This window comes from Toxorhynchites rutilus, chromosome 3 (genome assembly GCF_029784135.1).
Source record: "Toxorhynchites rutilus septentrionalis strain SRP chromosome 3, ASM2978413v1, whole genome shotgun sequence".
Taxonomy (NCBI): domain Eukaryota; kingdom Metazoa; phylum Arthropoda; class Insecta; order Diptera; family Culicidae; genus Toxorhynchites; species Toxorhynchites rutilus.
In genome coordinates, this window is record NC_073746.1 from 241,291,272 (window position 1) to 241,304,517 (window position 13,246).

Genomic DNA, 13,246 nt, shown 5'->3' on the forward strand with positions numbered 1-13,246 from the left:
GGCGGGTACAGCTAGTTTGAAACAAAAAAATATATATTTTCTAACTGTATATACATCTTTAGAACGAGAACTAGACTACTTTTTGGAAAGGGCCAAAGTTTTTTTTTATAATTTTTTTACAAAAATTTCTAACTCATTATAGTTTTTGAGTTAGAAATTTTTGTATCAAAAATTCTGGTCAAACATTGAAACGTAGGAAATTGTTCAAATTTTCATGTTTTTTTATCTTTGCTTTTTTTTGTCGGTCTATTTCCGCCACATCAGTGTCAAACACCGACATCAGGAAGGCGACTCCACGTGTTCCTAATTTCATTCTTCATAAAATGAAATATAGAAAATAATTCAATCTTCCTTTAAAAAAACACAAAACAAATTAAAAAAATACGAATAGAAAGTTATTTTAAAAATTTATATTTTTTTTGTTTTTTCATGTAAAAAACGAATTTAATATTTGATTTATCCCCTAGAGGATTATATTTGATGAAATTTATCCTTCTACGCATATGTTTGAATTTCAACAAAATCAGAACTCAGAACAATTATTGAACTTCTTTTTTTGTTTCGGGCTCTGTTGACTTAAACTGGCTCTACTTCAAAAAGTACGTTACGTAAGAGGACTCTGTTGCTTCCATTTAAAGGATAACTGTTGTGAAACGCCCAAATTACTGGATTTCAATAACATTTTGGAAGTGGAAAACTTTGAAGTGGGCCTGATCACGAACGTCACTTCACGGTGAAAACGAAGTGAATTGTGTACAACCTTATTACGGTTGTCACCGTGTGTGTAGAATCCAGAAGAGTTCATCCGTCGTGACAACTTTGTTATTATGAATATCACGATACTGTCATGTCACGGAGAAAAAGTGGTATATTTGTCACTTATGTTTAATATGGTGAAAGCTAGTCACGCAGAATGGAGTAAGTTTCATTTCGTATTTATTTGCTTTTTTGCTAACATTTTGAATATTGTATTGTCTTGTTTAAGGAACAAAAGATAAACAAACAGCAATTTACGTGCCTAGTGGCCTTTTTAGAACGAAAATCTGACATACCCAGAGGACGTAAATTTGTTTATTTGGATTCCGTAAAGGCGCTATATGTAGCTCCCGTAGGCCCATTGAAACATAGCGAAGGTCTATTTCCGATTGATTATGTAACCAACATGACTCTTATAAACGGGAATGAACACTTTCACTTCACGGAGTTCATTTTTACACGCAACTGTCCGTGACAATGATGATAGGCACGAAAAGATTAAGTGAAGTGTAAGTGACGTGAAAGCGTTTGTGACAGTGATGTTCGTGATCAGTCCCAGTGATTTATAAAGTGTTATTACAATTTTTACCCCTAAAAAGGAAAGTAAACAAGATTGTTTCTATCAACCAAATATTGAAGCTCTCTGATTGCTCTACAATTTGTTCTTCGACACCCAACTTCCTTCTTTCTCATTTTTGCTGCATTATAATTTTAAACAATTCCAGGCGGAATTTAAAAAAAATCACGTTTTTACTCTACTGAACTTATAATAACCAATTAATTTCCACGTTAATTTTAAAATATTGCGTTTTTTTATTAAATAATCTATATTTGAAATAAAAAAATATTCTTTTCAAACTGTATATAATCGAGGCTAAAATCGTATATAATCAAGTCCGATCTATATTACTGAATACTATTGGCGAGTTTATTCACTTGTCAATAAAATTATTGATGCCAATAAATCTATATATGAAGTACACATATAGCAAATATCTTGCCCTGGTTTTTACGTAAAATATGGAATGTTTCGTTAAAGTCTTTACACAACGTTATATCATATAATAATTTGGGGGATGTTCTAAAACAATAAGATTATATTCTTCATATTTTAAAGTAAATGTTTATTATTTGTGTAGTTTTCCAGTAAGGCTTATTAGTTTCCTAACAACTTTTTCGTGAATCACATTTTGTTTGAACATGAAGCTGGAAATTTCCTTTAAAAAGGAAATTTCGAACAGGTTACCAATTTTTGATACCCTCATCTCAATTCGAATTCTGTGGCAAGATAATTGATAATGTTCATGAAACCGACGATAGCTTACCGACATGGGATGAAGCGATCCAGGGATGAAGACGACTCGCCTCCGTTGAAAAGACTTCGGGCAACCGGACTGCAGTGCTTCAGGATGCGCTTCTCATAATCAGGACTAAACATTTTACACTCTTCTGATTATCCAACTAATGTCTTCTAATATCTTCACCAAAACGGTCCACCGAGTTTTTTCTTCGAACGGAAATGCCGGTGGTTGACCGCAATTTATCACTAGTGCTGCTGCTTTTATGCTTGCTCCAGCAAAACCTCAAGCCTGATCAGCCCTGACCGTGTCACACTGTTTAGAATAGTTTGTAACGAAACCATATGTGGGAGTCACTTATTTATTTTCCTCGCCACTTATTACAGCTATCACTCAACTGCAAAATGTAGATATATTATCAATGAGTAACAATTTAACCTGTCCGAAAGTGGCAATATTTGCACGGGATAGGGGAAGAAAAAACGCAAAACGCCCTCTTCGCGATCAACTCATTCCCAGCGATGGATTAACTTGAACTGAGCGGACAGAACGGTGCAAACAAACTGCGGTTCTACAATGAGCCGAGCTGGAGCGTTTTGTTTTGATTACTCGCAGCGGGAGTGATACGGTACAGCTGAAAATAGATGACAGCTGACAACTGCCAAGGGGAAGTTTTCGTCGATTTCTCGACGAAAACGGTTGGCGATTGCTTTGTCGTATTTTAAATTAGGATACTAGGATACTTTGCAATGATTCCATTGTATACCGAAAAGCAAAATTAAGATACACATTCAATGAACTAGTTTTATCATTCCACAAATAATTTCGGCTCGATTATGTATGAAAATAATTTGGAATATTATATTTATATTGAGCATAGGGACAATACAATTATGCGTGTACACCCTCCAATTGGAAACAGAAAAATGTGTTTCATAACGCATCAGTTTGGCTTCAATTTCCATCGACTTGTAGTATTATTAGAGGCTCAGACCAAATTTCCAAATTCTCGATGGCACTTTCAAAACTGATCAAATCTGCTTCCAAGTAAATCAAATGACTTTTAAAACAGGGATCGATCGCAAAAGTTTCCTCCATTGAACGTTTTGTGTCCCCCTTCCCTTGAGCGTATTCACACACAACACGAAAATCATATTCACCGACGACAATGCACTCACGCGACCGTATTTTTCTCGTCTTGTTTAGGACACTTCCGGCGCACAATTCATTCCAACATTCACGCTCTTCTCACTACGGTCGAAGGTAGGGTTTTGTGCTAGCAAAACTAAAGTTTTTCCGCAAAAACACTTTTTTCACGGATCAGCAACTTCACACGTCCACTGTTTTTAAATCACCAAAGCCCATACGGTGCGAAAGAGAAGCAGTTTCGTCGATTGTGTGTTATGTCAAAATGCGATTACGGGCGTTTGCGAGAAGGAAACAGTGCGTACACGATGACAAAACAAGCGCCCCCTCTCGCATGCGCTTATTGCATTGCCAGAATAAAGCGCTAGCCTGCGCATTTCCGCGACCGTTAACTTTTTGGAGAAAAGTGCTGAATGACGAGAAGTCTACAATACAGTAAAGAAGATGAAAATAGTACCAATCAAGGCGCCTAGAAGTATATCTTAAGGTGGGCCAACTTGCTGTAAACGAAACACAATACGTTAACCAACATAGTGAAGAAACAGCCTCACCTTAAGATATACTTCTAGGCGCCTTGGTACCAATATTGGCAAATGCAACGCAGAATGAAAGAAGTTGGGTTTATGAGGCAAAAAATATGTTGAGGCATTTTTGGGAGAAATAAACACATTTTTTTTGTGGAGGCGATCTGGCGTAGTGGTAACATCCATACTTCCCACGCGGATATTACGAGTTCAATTCTCACTGCCGACATTCTTCCAAAAATGGAAGTAAAAGTGACGAACCAGCCGAAATGTGTTGAAAGTCACTATAATAGAGAGCCTGAGACGAACCAGCCCAGGAGGCTGAAAGTCTCAAAAATAAAGAATAAAAAAAACTATAATAGAGAAAAAAAAACACATTTTTCAAACCAAAATAAATGAAAATTTTGTTGTTGCGTACTGCATAAATAACCTCTGTAATGGGATATCAAGTTTCTGCAAGTGGCGAAGACATTTTGAGAAGAAATTGTGTCTAGCAATAGTTTTATACTGCAAAAACCAAGGCGCCTAGAAGTATATCCTAAGGTGGGCCAAGCATCTATCCAAGGGATTATGAAATCCATAAAAAGTCCTGTGGCGACTGTCCGATCTGTCCAAGACAATTGTCGGAGGGCACATCGTATGAAGCGATGTTATACGGTGACCACACGCAGGCAGCGTACTCCAATATGACATGATTGAAGATGATTGTGCTACGACGGACAAATACAAGGGCAACAAACGCTTTGGCGGTTGTGACGCAGACATGCTCTTTGAACCTGAGTTCACTGTCTATCGGACTGATTCTACGCGGCGTGTGAGGTGAGATGACAATTGTCACATCACCATCACGCAACTCTCCTCACTCTATTCGCGTTGACCGCGGAATGGTGTCGACATCTAGATATGACATTAGTTTGTATGAGGCCAACTATTCTCTATCAGATTAGTCGGCCCTGAGTCAGTTTAGAATTGCTAAAATTTGTATGAAATTTTTTTCTTGCCTTTATTTACCTACTAGAAGTACGTTCTGACCCTAATTTAATCTATTTTCTATGATTTTTTAGATATTCTCACCAAAACTTAGCATTATAATATAAAATTATCTTTAGACACAATTTTTGTATATTTTTTCACTACTTGCAGGCCAAAGGTGATTTTAATTTACATGGAGTACTAATTTCATTTGGGAAAAATAATTTCCATTCATAATTTTAATTTTAAAAGTGTGTTCATTTCTTCTGCAAACCCATGTTGTCATGCCTACTCCCCCAGTTCATAATACGAAGCTCAGTGCCGTCAACGCGGATTCCGACCAGGGCTATGACTAAAACGTCAAATCCCTCATATTGCCAGTGTACCCAATATTGCTGCGGTTCACTGACATTTTGGTTCTGTCAATTACTGTTGTTTACAACTCGGGCCGGTTATATAGTCGAATAGTGGCTAACTTTAAACTCCATGTTAAATGTGAACACCTCCATTTGAAACCGAAATATGAAAATCGCTCATGCAGTTAGAAATAAAGCATCCTATCTCCGTGATTTCAACGATTTCAATCCTCGCAAATGATATGTTGGTAAACAAATGACGCTATATTGATTTTGATTTTGGGTAGCCTATATTCAATTGATGTCTAACCCCTGATTCCTACAGTCGTATCGGATGCCGTGAGAGGTTCATTTAATATATGTGAGAGGATGAAAAGCAAGTGACAAGGCGTTCATTCCGCTGGTTGCCAAATCCGATCAGAGATGTCACATTTGCACATATGTTCACGAATTTGCCGACATTTAACTTTTGTCACAACCTTTTATTCCTGCTGCAGGCTGTTTAAAATAGTGACAAAACATTATTGATTCCATATGATAAACGAAGCTGGCCAGTATGTCAGACATTAGCACATATTTACAAATATTTAAGAATTATCGCATATATTTGAGAAAAAACATCTGGCATCCCAGAATTTTATTTGTTTCGCTCAGAGAGGTCAAGTATTTGTTTTGCTACAGTCAGTACCATATCTATAGATCTGATTTAACTTGGCCTGTTAGCATAAAAATTTCTTTGTGTGTCAGACATTCTGCTGAATTTGTGAGTATTTGATTTAGATTTAGAAGCTGATTCTGATGCACGAATGAGAAGTGACAGCTCGGAAAAATTGCCTCACTCAATTCCCGAAGGCGACTGGGTTGAGATTTATACCTTGAATGAACTCTCATGAACACTCACTCAATTCTCGTGGGCGATTGCAGTGGATAAACATGCCATTTTGTGACTTTTAAAGTCGTATCCTCATTTGTTATCGACTAGTACCAGCAATGGTAGGCATTTTCAAAGGATTTGAACGATCTCTAATCATTCGCCGTTCCAAGCGGGCAATTGCTAATCTAGATTCAAAGATGTAGTCATCATCTACATTGTGAAAATTTTCGGACAAAAATAGGCAATTTCGAATGCAATCCAGTTAAACTGAGCATTTTGCAGCCGCTATAACGCGGTACAAAATTAAAATATAAGTTTACAATAGTTGACCCTAACTGATACGAGAAACTGAATTCAGCATACCGTCCTTTCTCCAAAAACACAAATCAGACCTTCAAAAATTACGAAAAGCTACTTAAGTAGTTGAAAATCGTATATGTTTAATCAACTTCTTCCATGTGTGAGGCATCCTCGGTGTCATCTTCTAGTGGAGCATCTTCACCAGTAGTTGCGGCTGGAGTATCATCTGTACTCATAGCTTCATCCATATCGATTCCAAGACCCAGCTTGACCATACGATAGATGCGAGATGCGTGCACATCTGCCTCATCCAATGAGAATCCAGACGATAACAGCGCAGTTTCGGACAGTAGAATTACAAGATCCTTGACAGCTTTATCATTTTTATCGGAAAATTTTTATCCATAGGCAAATAAAATTCAGCTATTTAAATTTATTTAAATGCGATAGTAAATGTCTTACCTTGATGGCTTTTATGTGAGGCGACTATAAATGTTCACTGCAATGTTATAAAGAATAGTCAGAATAGTCACTTTCCACCAAACTTTTTGCGTAATTATTACGGAATTAGCACCGGACACTAATAGCGAATTCGTTTTTGTTCAGTTTCAACCTCAGTGCCGCACTAACTGCTGTCAAAACGTTTTTTTTATTCAGTCAGTTTCGCACTCAGTGTCGCACTTGTTCGCCCCGAAAGCTGTTAGTTTCGCACTGAGATGTTTCACGGGTTGGCACTCGGGTTCACCAATACAACTATACCGAACTGTCAAGTTCCGAGTATATTTTGGAAAATCTAAAAATAAAAACTATGAAGATGAAAAACCTGCTGCTTTTGCTTTTGTATTATTGGAATCGTAATCCAATTCGGATTCTGATTTTGAAAGTATATTCGAGCAGACGGCATTAAGCTATGTGTGCTTTCATTGGGAGGCGAAAATAAAGATGGATATTCAGGTGGAATAAACCTGCTTTCAAAATCAAAATTATGAATGAAAATTTACTTTAACGTATCGAATATTTATTTCATGTGATGAAATAAGAGGTTTTTTTTCGATATCAGAGAAACATATTGATATCAGAGAAACATATTAAACGAAAACTGTGGCTAATGATGATTTTATATTATAATAGTAATTATTTGTGGAAAAACCAGGAAATGCATCGACAAATGGTTAAGTAAGTGTCAGAACTACATGTTTTAAGTAATAAAACAATATGAAGTGAAAACATTCATTCAAACTTTTATATTTTTACACTGCACTTGGCCCTGCTGATCTGATAGAGAATAATTTACCTCCCAAGCATTAATATCGCCATTAGACGTCGACACTGTACATTTATCGTCGCGAATATAAACAAATCAGACTATATAACGCACACCAACAAAACACCGCATTCGTGAAACTGAAAACGTTTTTTTATTACAGAGTCAGTTTGGCACTGACTCAGTTTTAAAAACGAATTCGCTATAAGTCAAAACACGAATGCGGAATCAAAACACGGATACGAAATCAAAACAATTGAAATAACATACACTCATATTAATGCAAAGGGACTATGCAAAAACAGGTTTGAAAATATATTTTATTATCTTCTTATCCCAGTGATATTATTTTTCATCAATTATAATAAGAGGAAAACATTTATAAAGATGAACGAAATTATTTTCTGTACATATTTGTAACAAGGAATGAAAATTTTTAAAATAAAAGACGGGTGGGTAATGTCGGGGACATAACCGGAGTGACGTAGGACTATACAAAGGGGACAGCTTTTGTTAAATATATATTTTAAATATTGTTTTATTGACGTAGGACTACGTCTAACCGGAAGATATAGGGGGTGAAATGGAAATCTAGGCACTGTACAAGTAGGAAAAAATGCAAGATTTGGAACGCTTATAACTCGAGCATTTCTCAATAGATCGCAAAGGTTTTTGCATCAATTGATAGGAAATATATCTACGCATCTATCATAACGAATAACATTTCATTTTTCTTGAGATAAATAATTGAATAATTGTGAAATATCAAGCATTGTCAAAATGCACTATGTGCCCATTTTTGATTGGTCCATTTTGTGCTCCTCAAATCGTACCGACCAAAACGGGCAATCAGAGCAGCAGCGAAATAGAATGAAGCACGATCGGAAAGGAAAAAGAAAAAAATGAACGAAACATTGGTCGCAGTCTCACACATGCGTAATTCTCGAGTCAGCCAGTCAGCTTAAATCCCCGCTCCGCTGCCGTAACGATCATTTTCATTCAAACCGTACACCACATCAGTTCGCATCACAAAACATCAACAAACCAACCCAAGCAGCCATGTCTGGACATGGCAAAGGAGGAAAAGTGAAGGGAAAGGCAAAACCCGCTCGAACCGTGTCGGTCTGGCGTTCCCCGCAAGGGTAGCTAGGCCGAGCGCGTTAGTACCAGTTCGGTGGACATCAAGTTAAGGACAAGTTAAGGGAAAGGCAAAGTCTCACTCGAATCGTGCAGGTCTCCAGTTCCCTGTTGGTCGCATTCACTGATTGCTCCGCAAGGGTAACTAGACCGAACGGATTGGTGTCGGAGCACTAACAGCGATTATAGAGTTTCGACCGTCGGTGTGCTCGAGTTGGCTTGCAAAGCTGCTCACGACAATCAGAAAACCCGCATCAAGAACAGAGCAGCTTCGGTTCGGCGCTCATCAAGGCAACAACTAGTTCCAGCGGGTGGTAAACGCAATCGCAATACGGCAGCAGGTAGAAGAGAGAAAAAGTTTGTTTATACAGACTGCTTTGGTGGCAAAACCAGCCACCGTAAAACACGGCGCTTTTCAGGGCCATTAAACCTTTCAAAGAAGAGTTATTAAAAGTTTTTCACAATACCAATGCATTCTAAAGTGACATAATATGACATATAATATAAACTGATTTTTTTTTGTTTATGCTTGTTTTTGAACTTATTGGTGGTTGGGGTCTTTCAAATTGATCATTCAGTTTTCACAATCCCATGTATGGTTTCCGAAATAAAAGTGGCTTCAAATTAATGTATGTATGTAAAATGTATGCAGGATGGCATTAACGAATTTTCTCGGTAGCAATAACTGCTTTCTTTGGTTGATAACTGATGTTGAAAATTGACTGACGTTACATCTGCATTGCATGAAGAAATAACTAAGGAGCAACATGATGAGCTATGTATTTCCTGCTGCTCTGTTCTTATTTTAAAGGACTTTAATCCGAAGGTCATCCGTCCCTGTATTTACTGTTGGTTTTTCAGAACGCTTATAGCTCGTTTATTTCTCGACAGATCGTAGAGTTCGTCTCCAAAACCTCAGTTATTTTTCATTTCTATTTACTTTGTTTGCGGAGACTACAAATCTTACAATTCATTTGTCTCCGAAACCACAGCTTAAGGTACGGTAATGTGCTCAATAGTGAAATATATGATAGTGAACGAGCTGATGACCACCTATGCATTCCCTATCACAGCCATCATTTTGATTGTACGATATGTGTATACGTCGAAAGATACGCGTCGTTGAACATTCAATAAGTACAAAGCCTTCAGAAAAAAATCAAAAATCAAGTTTGTAAAAAAAAACGCAAAAACACAACACCAAAGGTTCTTTTCAGAACCCCCAACATGTTCATAAAGAGTAAACAGTAAACTAATCCATTTTTCAGGTAGATAGGTAGAATTCACGTAGGAGAAGAAAATAAAACAATATATTTAAAATATATATTTAGCAAAAGCTGTCCCCTTTGTATAGTCCTACGTCACTCCGGTTATGTCACCGACATTACCCACCCGTCTTTTTTTTGAATTCGTGAATACCTACCTGTCTACCTGAAAAATGGATTAGTTTACTGTTTACTCTTTATGAATATGTTGATGGTTCTGAAAAGAACCTTTGGTGTTGTGTTTTTGTTATCACTCGATATTCCCATCTTGTTCGGTTAAACCTTCCTGTTTAGCTATTGCGTTTGCCACTCGCCACAGCTTTCACAGTTGGAAAATTTCTTCCCATCCAGCTTGTGACATGTTGTTCAGTAAATTACATTTAATGCGACGTGCCGGAGAAACACTTTGCCACTCACTGAAACTAATTGTTGCCTTGATGAGCGCCGAACCGCTCTGCTCTGTTCTTGATGCGGGTTTTCTGATTGTCGTGAGCAGCTTTGCAAGCCAACTCGAGCACTCCGACGGCCGAAACTCTATAATCGCTGTTAGGTATACTGGTGCTCCGGCACCAATCCGTTCGGCCTAGTTACCCTTGCGGAGCAATCAGTGAATGCGACCACCAGGGAACTGGAGACCTGCACGGTTCGAGTGAGACTTTGCCTTTCCCTTAACTTGTCCTCCTTTGTTACGTCCACGATGCCGATGCCGTACAACCACACGGGTTTACGGTTTGAAAGAAAATAAGATATTTTTTTGGGGTCCGCGTGTTTTATACTCTAGCGGTACACACTCACAGGATAGAGACAAATCGGCAGACTCAGCCAGAGGGGCGAGTCCAACGAGACGAACGAATGAGCGTTAAAAGGGAGCGATGGCAAAAAATACATTCATTACGATTTGTTCGCTCGTTGGATTCACATGCAGGCTAAAAAGGGTCCTTTTCAGGATCACAAAATTATCTTCAATCTAAAGAGTTTATTGTTTTGTTATCACTCGATATCCCCATCTTGTTCGGCTAAACCTTTCTGTTTAGCGATTGCATTTGCCACTCGCCACAGCTTTCACAGTTGGAAAATTTCTTCCCATCCAGCTTGTGACATATTTTACAGTAAATTACATTCAATGCGACGTGCCGAAGCGCCACTCAATGTCGCATTGGAGGCGATTTCAACCTGTAATTGAACCTTTACGATGACAGTGGTACAGTGTCGACTTTCAATGTGGGGTCATAATTTGGATCTCTATGTTTACAAAAATGTCCAACTAAATAAGTCCGTCCAATTAGCTAAATGTCGAACTAATTGTAAATTACTGTACTTTCAATCTGGAAACAATTTAAGAATTGGTGAAAATTGAATAATCAGGAAAGTCCCCAACTATCAATAAGCTCAGAACAACTGCCAAATTCACATACTCATCAGATCCTGGGAAACAAATTATGAAAAAATCAATTTGTGTTTTATTATTATTTTGGATAATGTTTTAGAAAGCATTGAACTGTATCTCCTAAACTCTTTTTTGGAAGGTTTAATGGCCCTGAAAAGCGCCTTGTTTTATGGAATGGCTCCAATTTAGAAAACTTAGTACTCGTGGTTTTGAAAAAAAAACCATTTCGAACGCCCTCGATGCCGCCTTGTTCTGGATTTGCCACCAAAGCAGTTTGTATAAAGAACAAACTTTTTTCTTCTGCTACCAAGAGACGAATGAACTCTCAGAGTTTAAAGTCTCTCTAATTCAATACCTTCCTTCCTTCTGCTACCTGATGCCGTTTTCCGATTGCGTTTGCCACTCGCCACTCGCTGCAACTGCCTGTTGTTGTCTTGATGTGTTCTGTTCTGAATGCGGTTTTTCTTATCGTCGCGAGCAGCTCTACCAGCCAACTCGATCACTTCGGCGGCCGAAACTATATAACGCCGGCTAGGTGGACTGGTGCACTGGTACTAACGCACTCGGCCTAGCTACCCTTGCGAGGAACTCCAGATCAACACGGTTCGAGCGGGATTTTGCCTTTCCCTTCACTTTTCTGCTTGGGTTGGTTTGTTGATGTGTTGTGATGCGAACCGATGTGGTGTACGGTTTGAATGAGAATGATCGTTACGGCAGCGGAGCGGGGATTTTTAAGCTGACTGGCTGGCTCGAGAATTACGCATGTGTGAGACTGCGACCAATGTTTCGTTCATTTTTTTCTTTTTCCTTTCCAATCGTGCTTCATTCTATTTCGCTGCTGCTCTGGTTGCCCGTTTTGGTCGGTACGATTTGAGGAGCACAAAATGGACCAATCAAAAATGGGCACATAGTGCATTTTGACAAGGCTTGATATTTCACAATTATTCAATTATTTATCTCAAGAAAAATGAAATGTTATTCGTTATGATAGATGCGTAGATATATTTCCTATCAATTGATGCAAAAACCTTTGCGATCTATTGAGAAATGCTCTAGTTATAAGCGTTCCAAATCTTGCATTTTTTCCTACTTGTTCAGTGCCTGGATTTCCATTTCACCCCCTATATCTTCCGGTTAGACGTAGTCCTACGTCAAAAAAATATGTATTCATAAAACACATTGAACGCATAGAGCCTTTGCAAAAAACACAAGCTTTGACATATATTTCAATGAACACTGCACCATTTGTCATTCATTGGGTATTTTACTCCAAAATGAACCTCTCAAGTCAGGGCAATCGCCTTCGGCGATACGGCGACTTGGGTCATGTGACTTTGAGGAGTTTCTTGCTGTCACATTCCATTCGTGCATGAGAATCAGGCCCTTAGTGAAACGGTTGATTGTATCCTGTAAAGTTTTACATTTTCGTTTATTTTGGTCGTAGTTGCTGCTGCTCTCTGCGCTCTCGGTGTTAAATTGTTGCTCTGGCTCCGGCTCCGGTGATGATCGGCCTGATTCTACGCGGCGTGTGAAGTGAGATGACAATTGTCACATCACCATCACGCAACTCTCCTCACTCTATTCCTACAGTCGTATCGGATGCCAGACATTTAACTTTTGTTACAACCATTTATTGCTGCTGCAGGCTGTTTAAAATAGTGACAAAACATAATTGGTTCCAAATGATAAACGAAATTGGCCAATTTTGCAGACACTAGCACATATTTACAGATATTTCAAATTTTCATCGCATAAATTGGAGAAAAAAAATCTGGCATCCCAGAATTTTATTTATTTAGCTCAGAGAGATTAGATCATTTGTTAAGGATTTAGTTCGCCCAACAAGCAGACCGAAACGGTTGTTTGCATCCTGCAGAGTTTTACGAATATATTGATACAATACTATTACTATTGGGTTATTTACGACCAGAAACGATGCTTACTTTCCATTTTTGATAAGTTTTCAT

The 13,246-nt window shown here is 38.2% G+C and overlaps 1 protein-coding gene across 2 annotated transcripts in view; it reads right to left on the reverse strand.

Moving 5' to 3' along the window:
• Positions 1-3,437, reverse strand: part of LOC129776004 (fizzy-related protein homolog) — a 47,044-nt gene extending 43,607 nt beyond the window's left edge. Inside the window, exons 1-2 of one of the 2 annotated variants that reach the window (XM_055781360.1) lie at positions 3,233-3,437; positions 2,082-2,451 (exon numbers count right to left, since the gene is read on the reverse strand). In XM_055781360.1, the coding sequence (XP_055637335.1) occupies positions 2,082-2,194 (113 nt within the window). In that variant the 5' untranslated portion in view covers positions 2,195-2,451; positions 3,233-3,437. Of the gene's footprint in view, positions 1-2,081; positions 2,452-3,214 lie in introns of both variants that reach the window. The other variant, XM_055781361.1, reaches the window with a different exon arrangement.
• Positions 3,438-13,246: the final 9,809 nt, after the last annotated feature.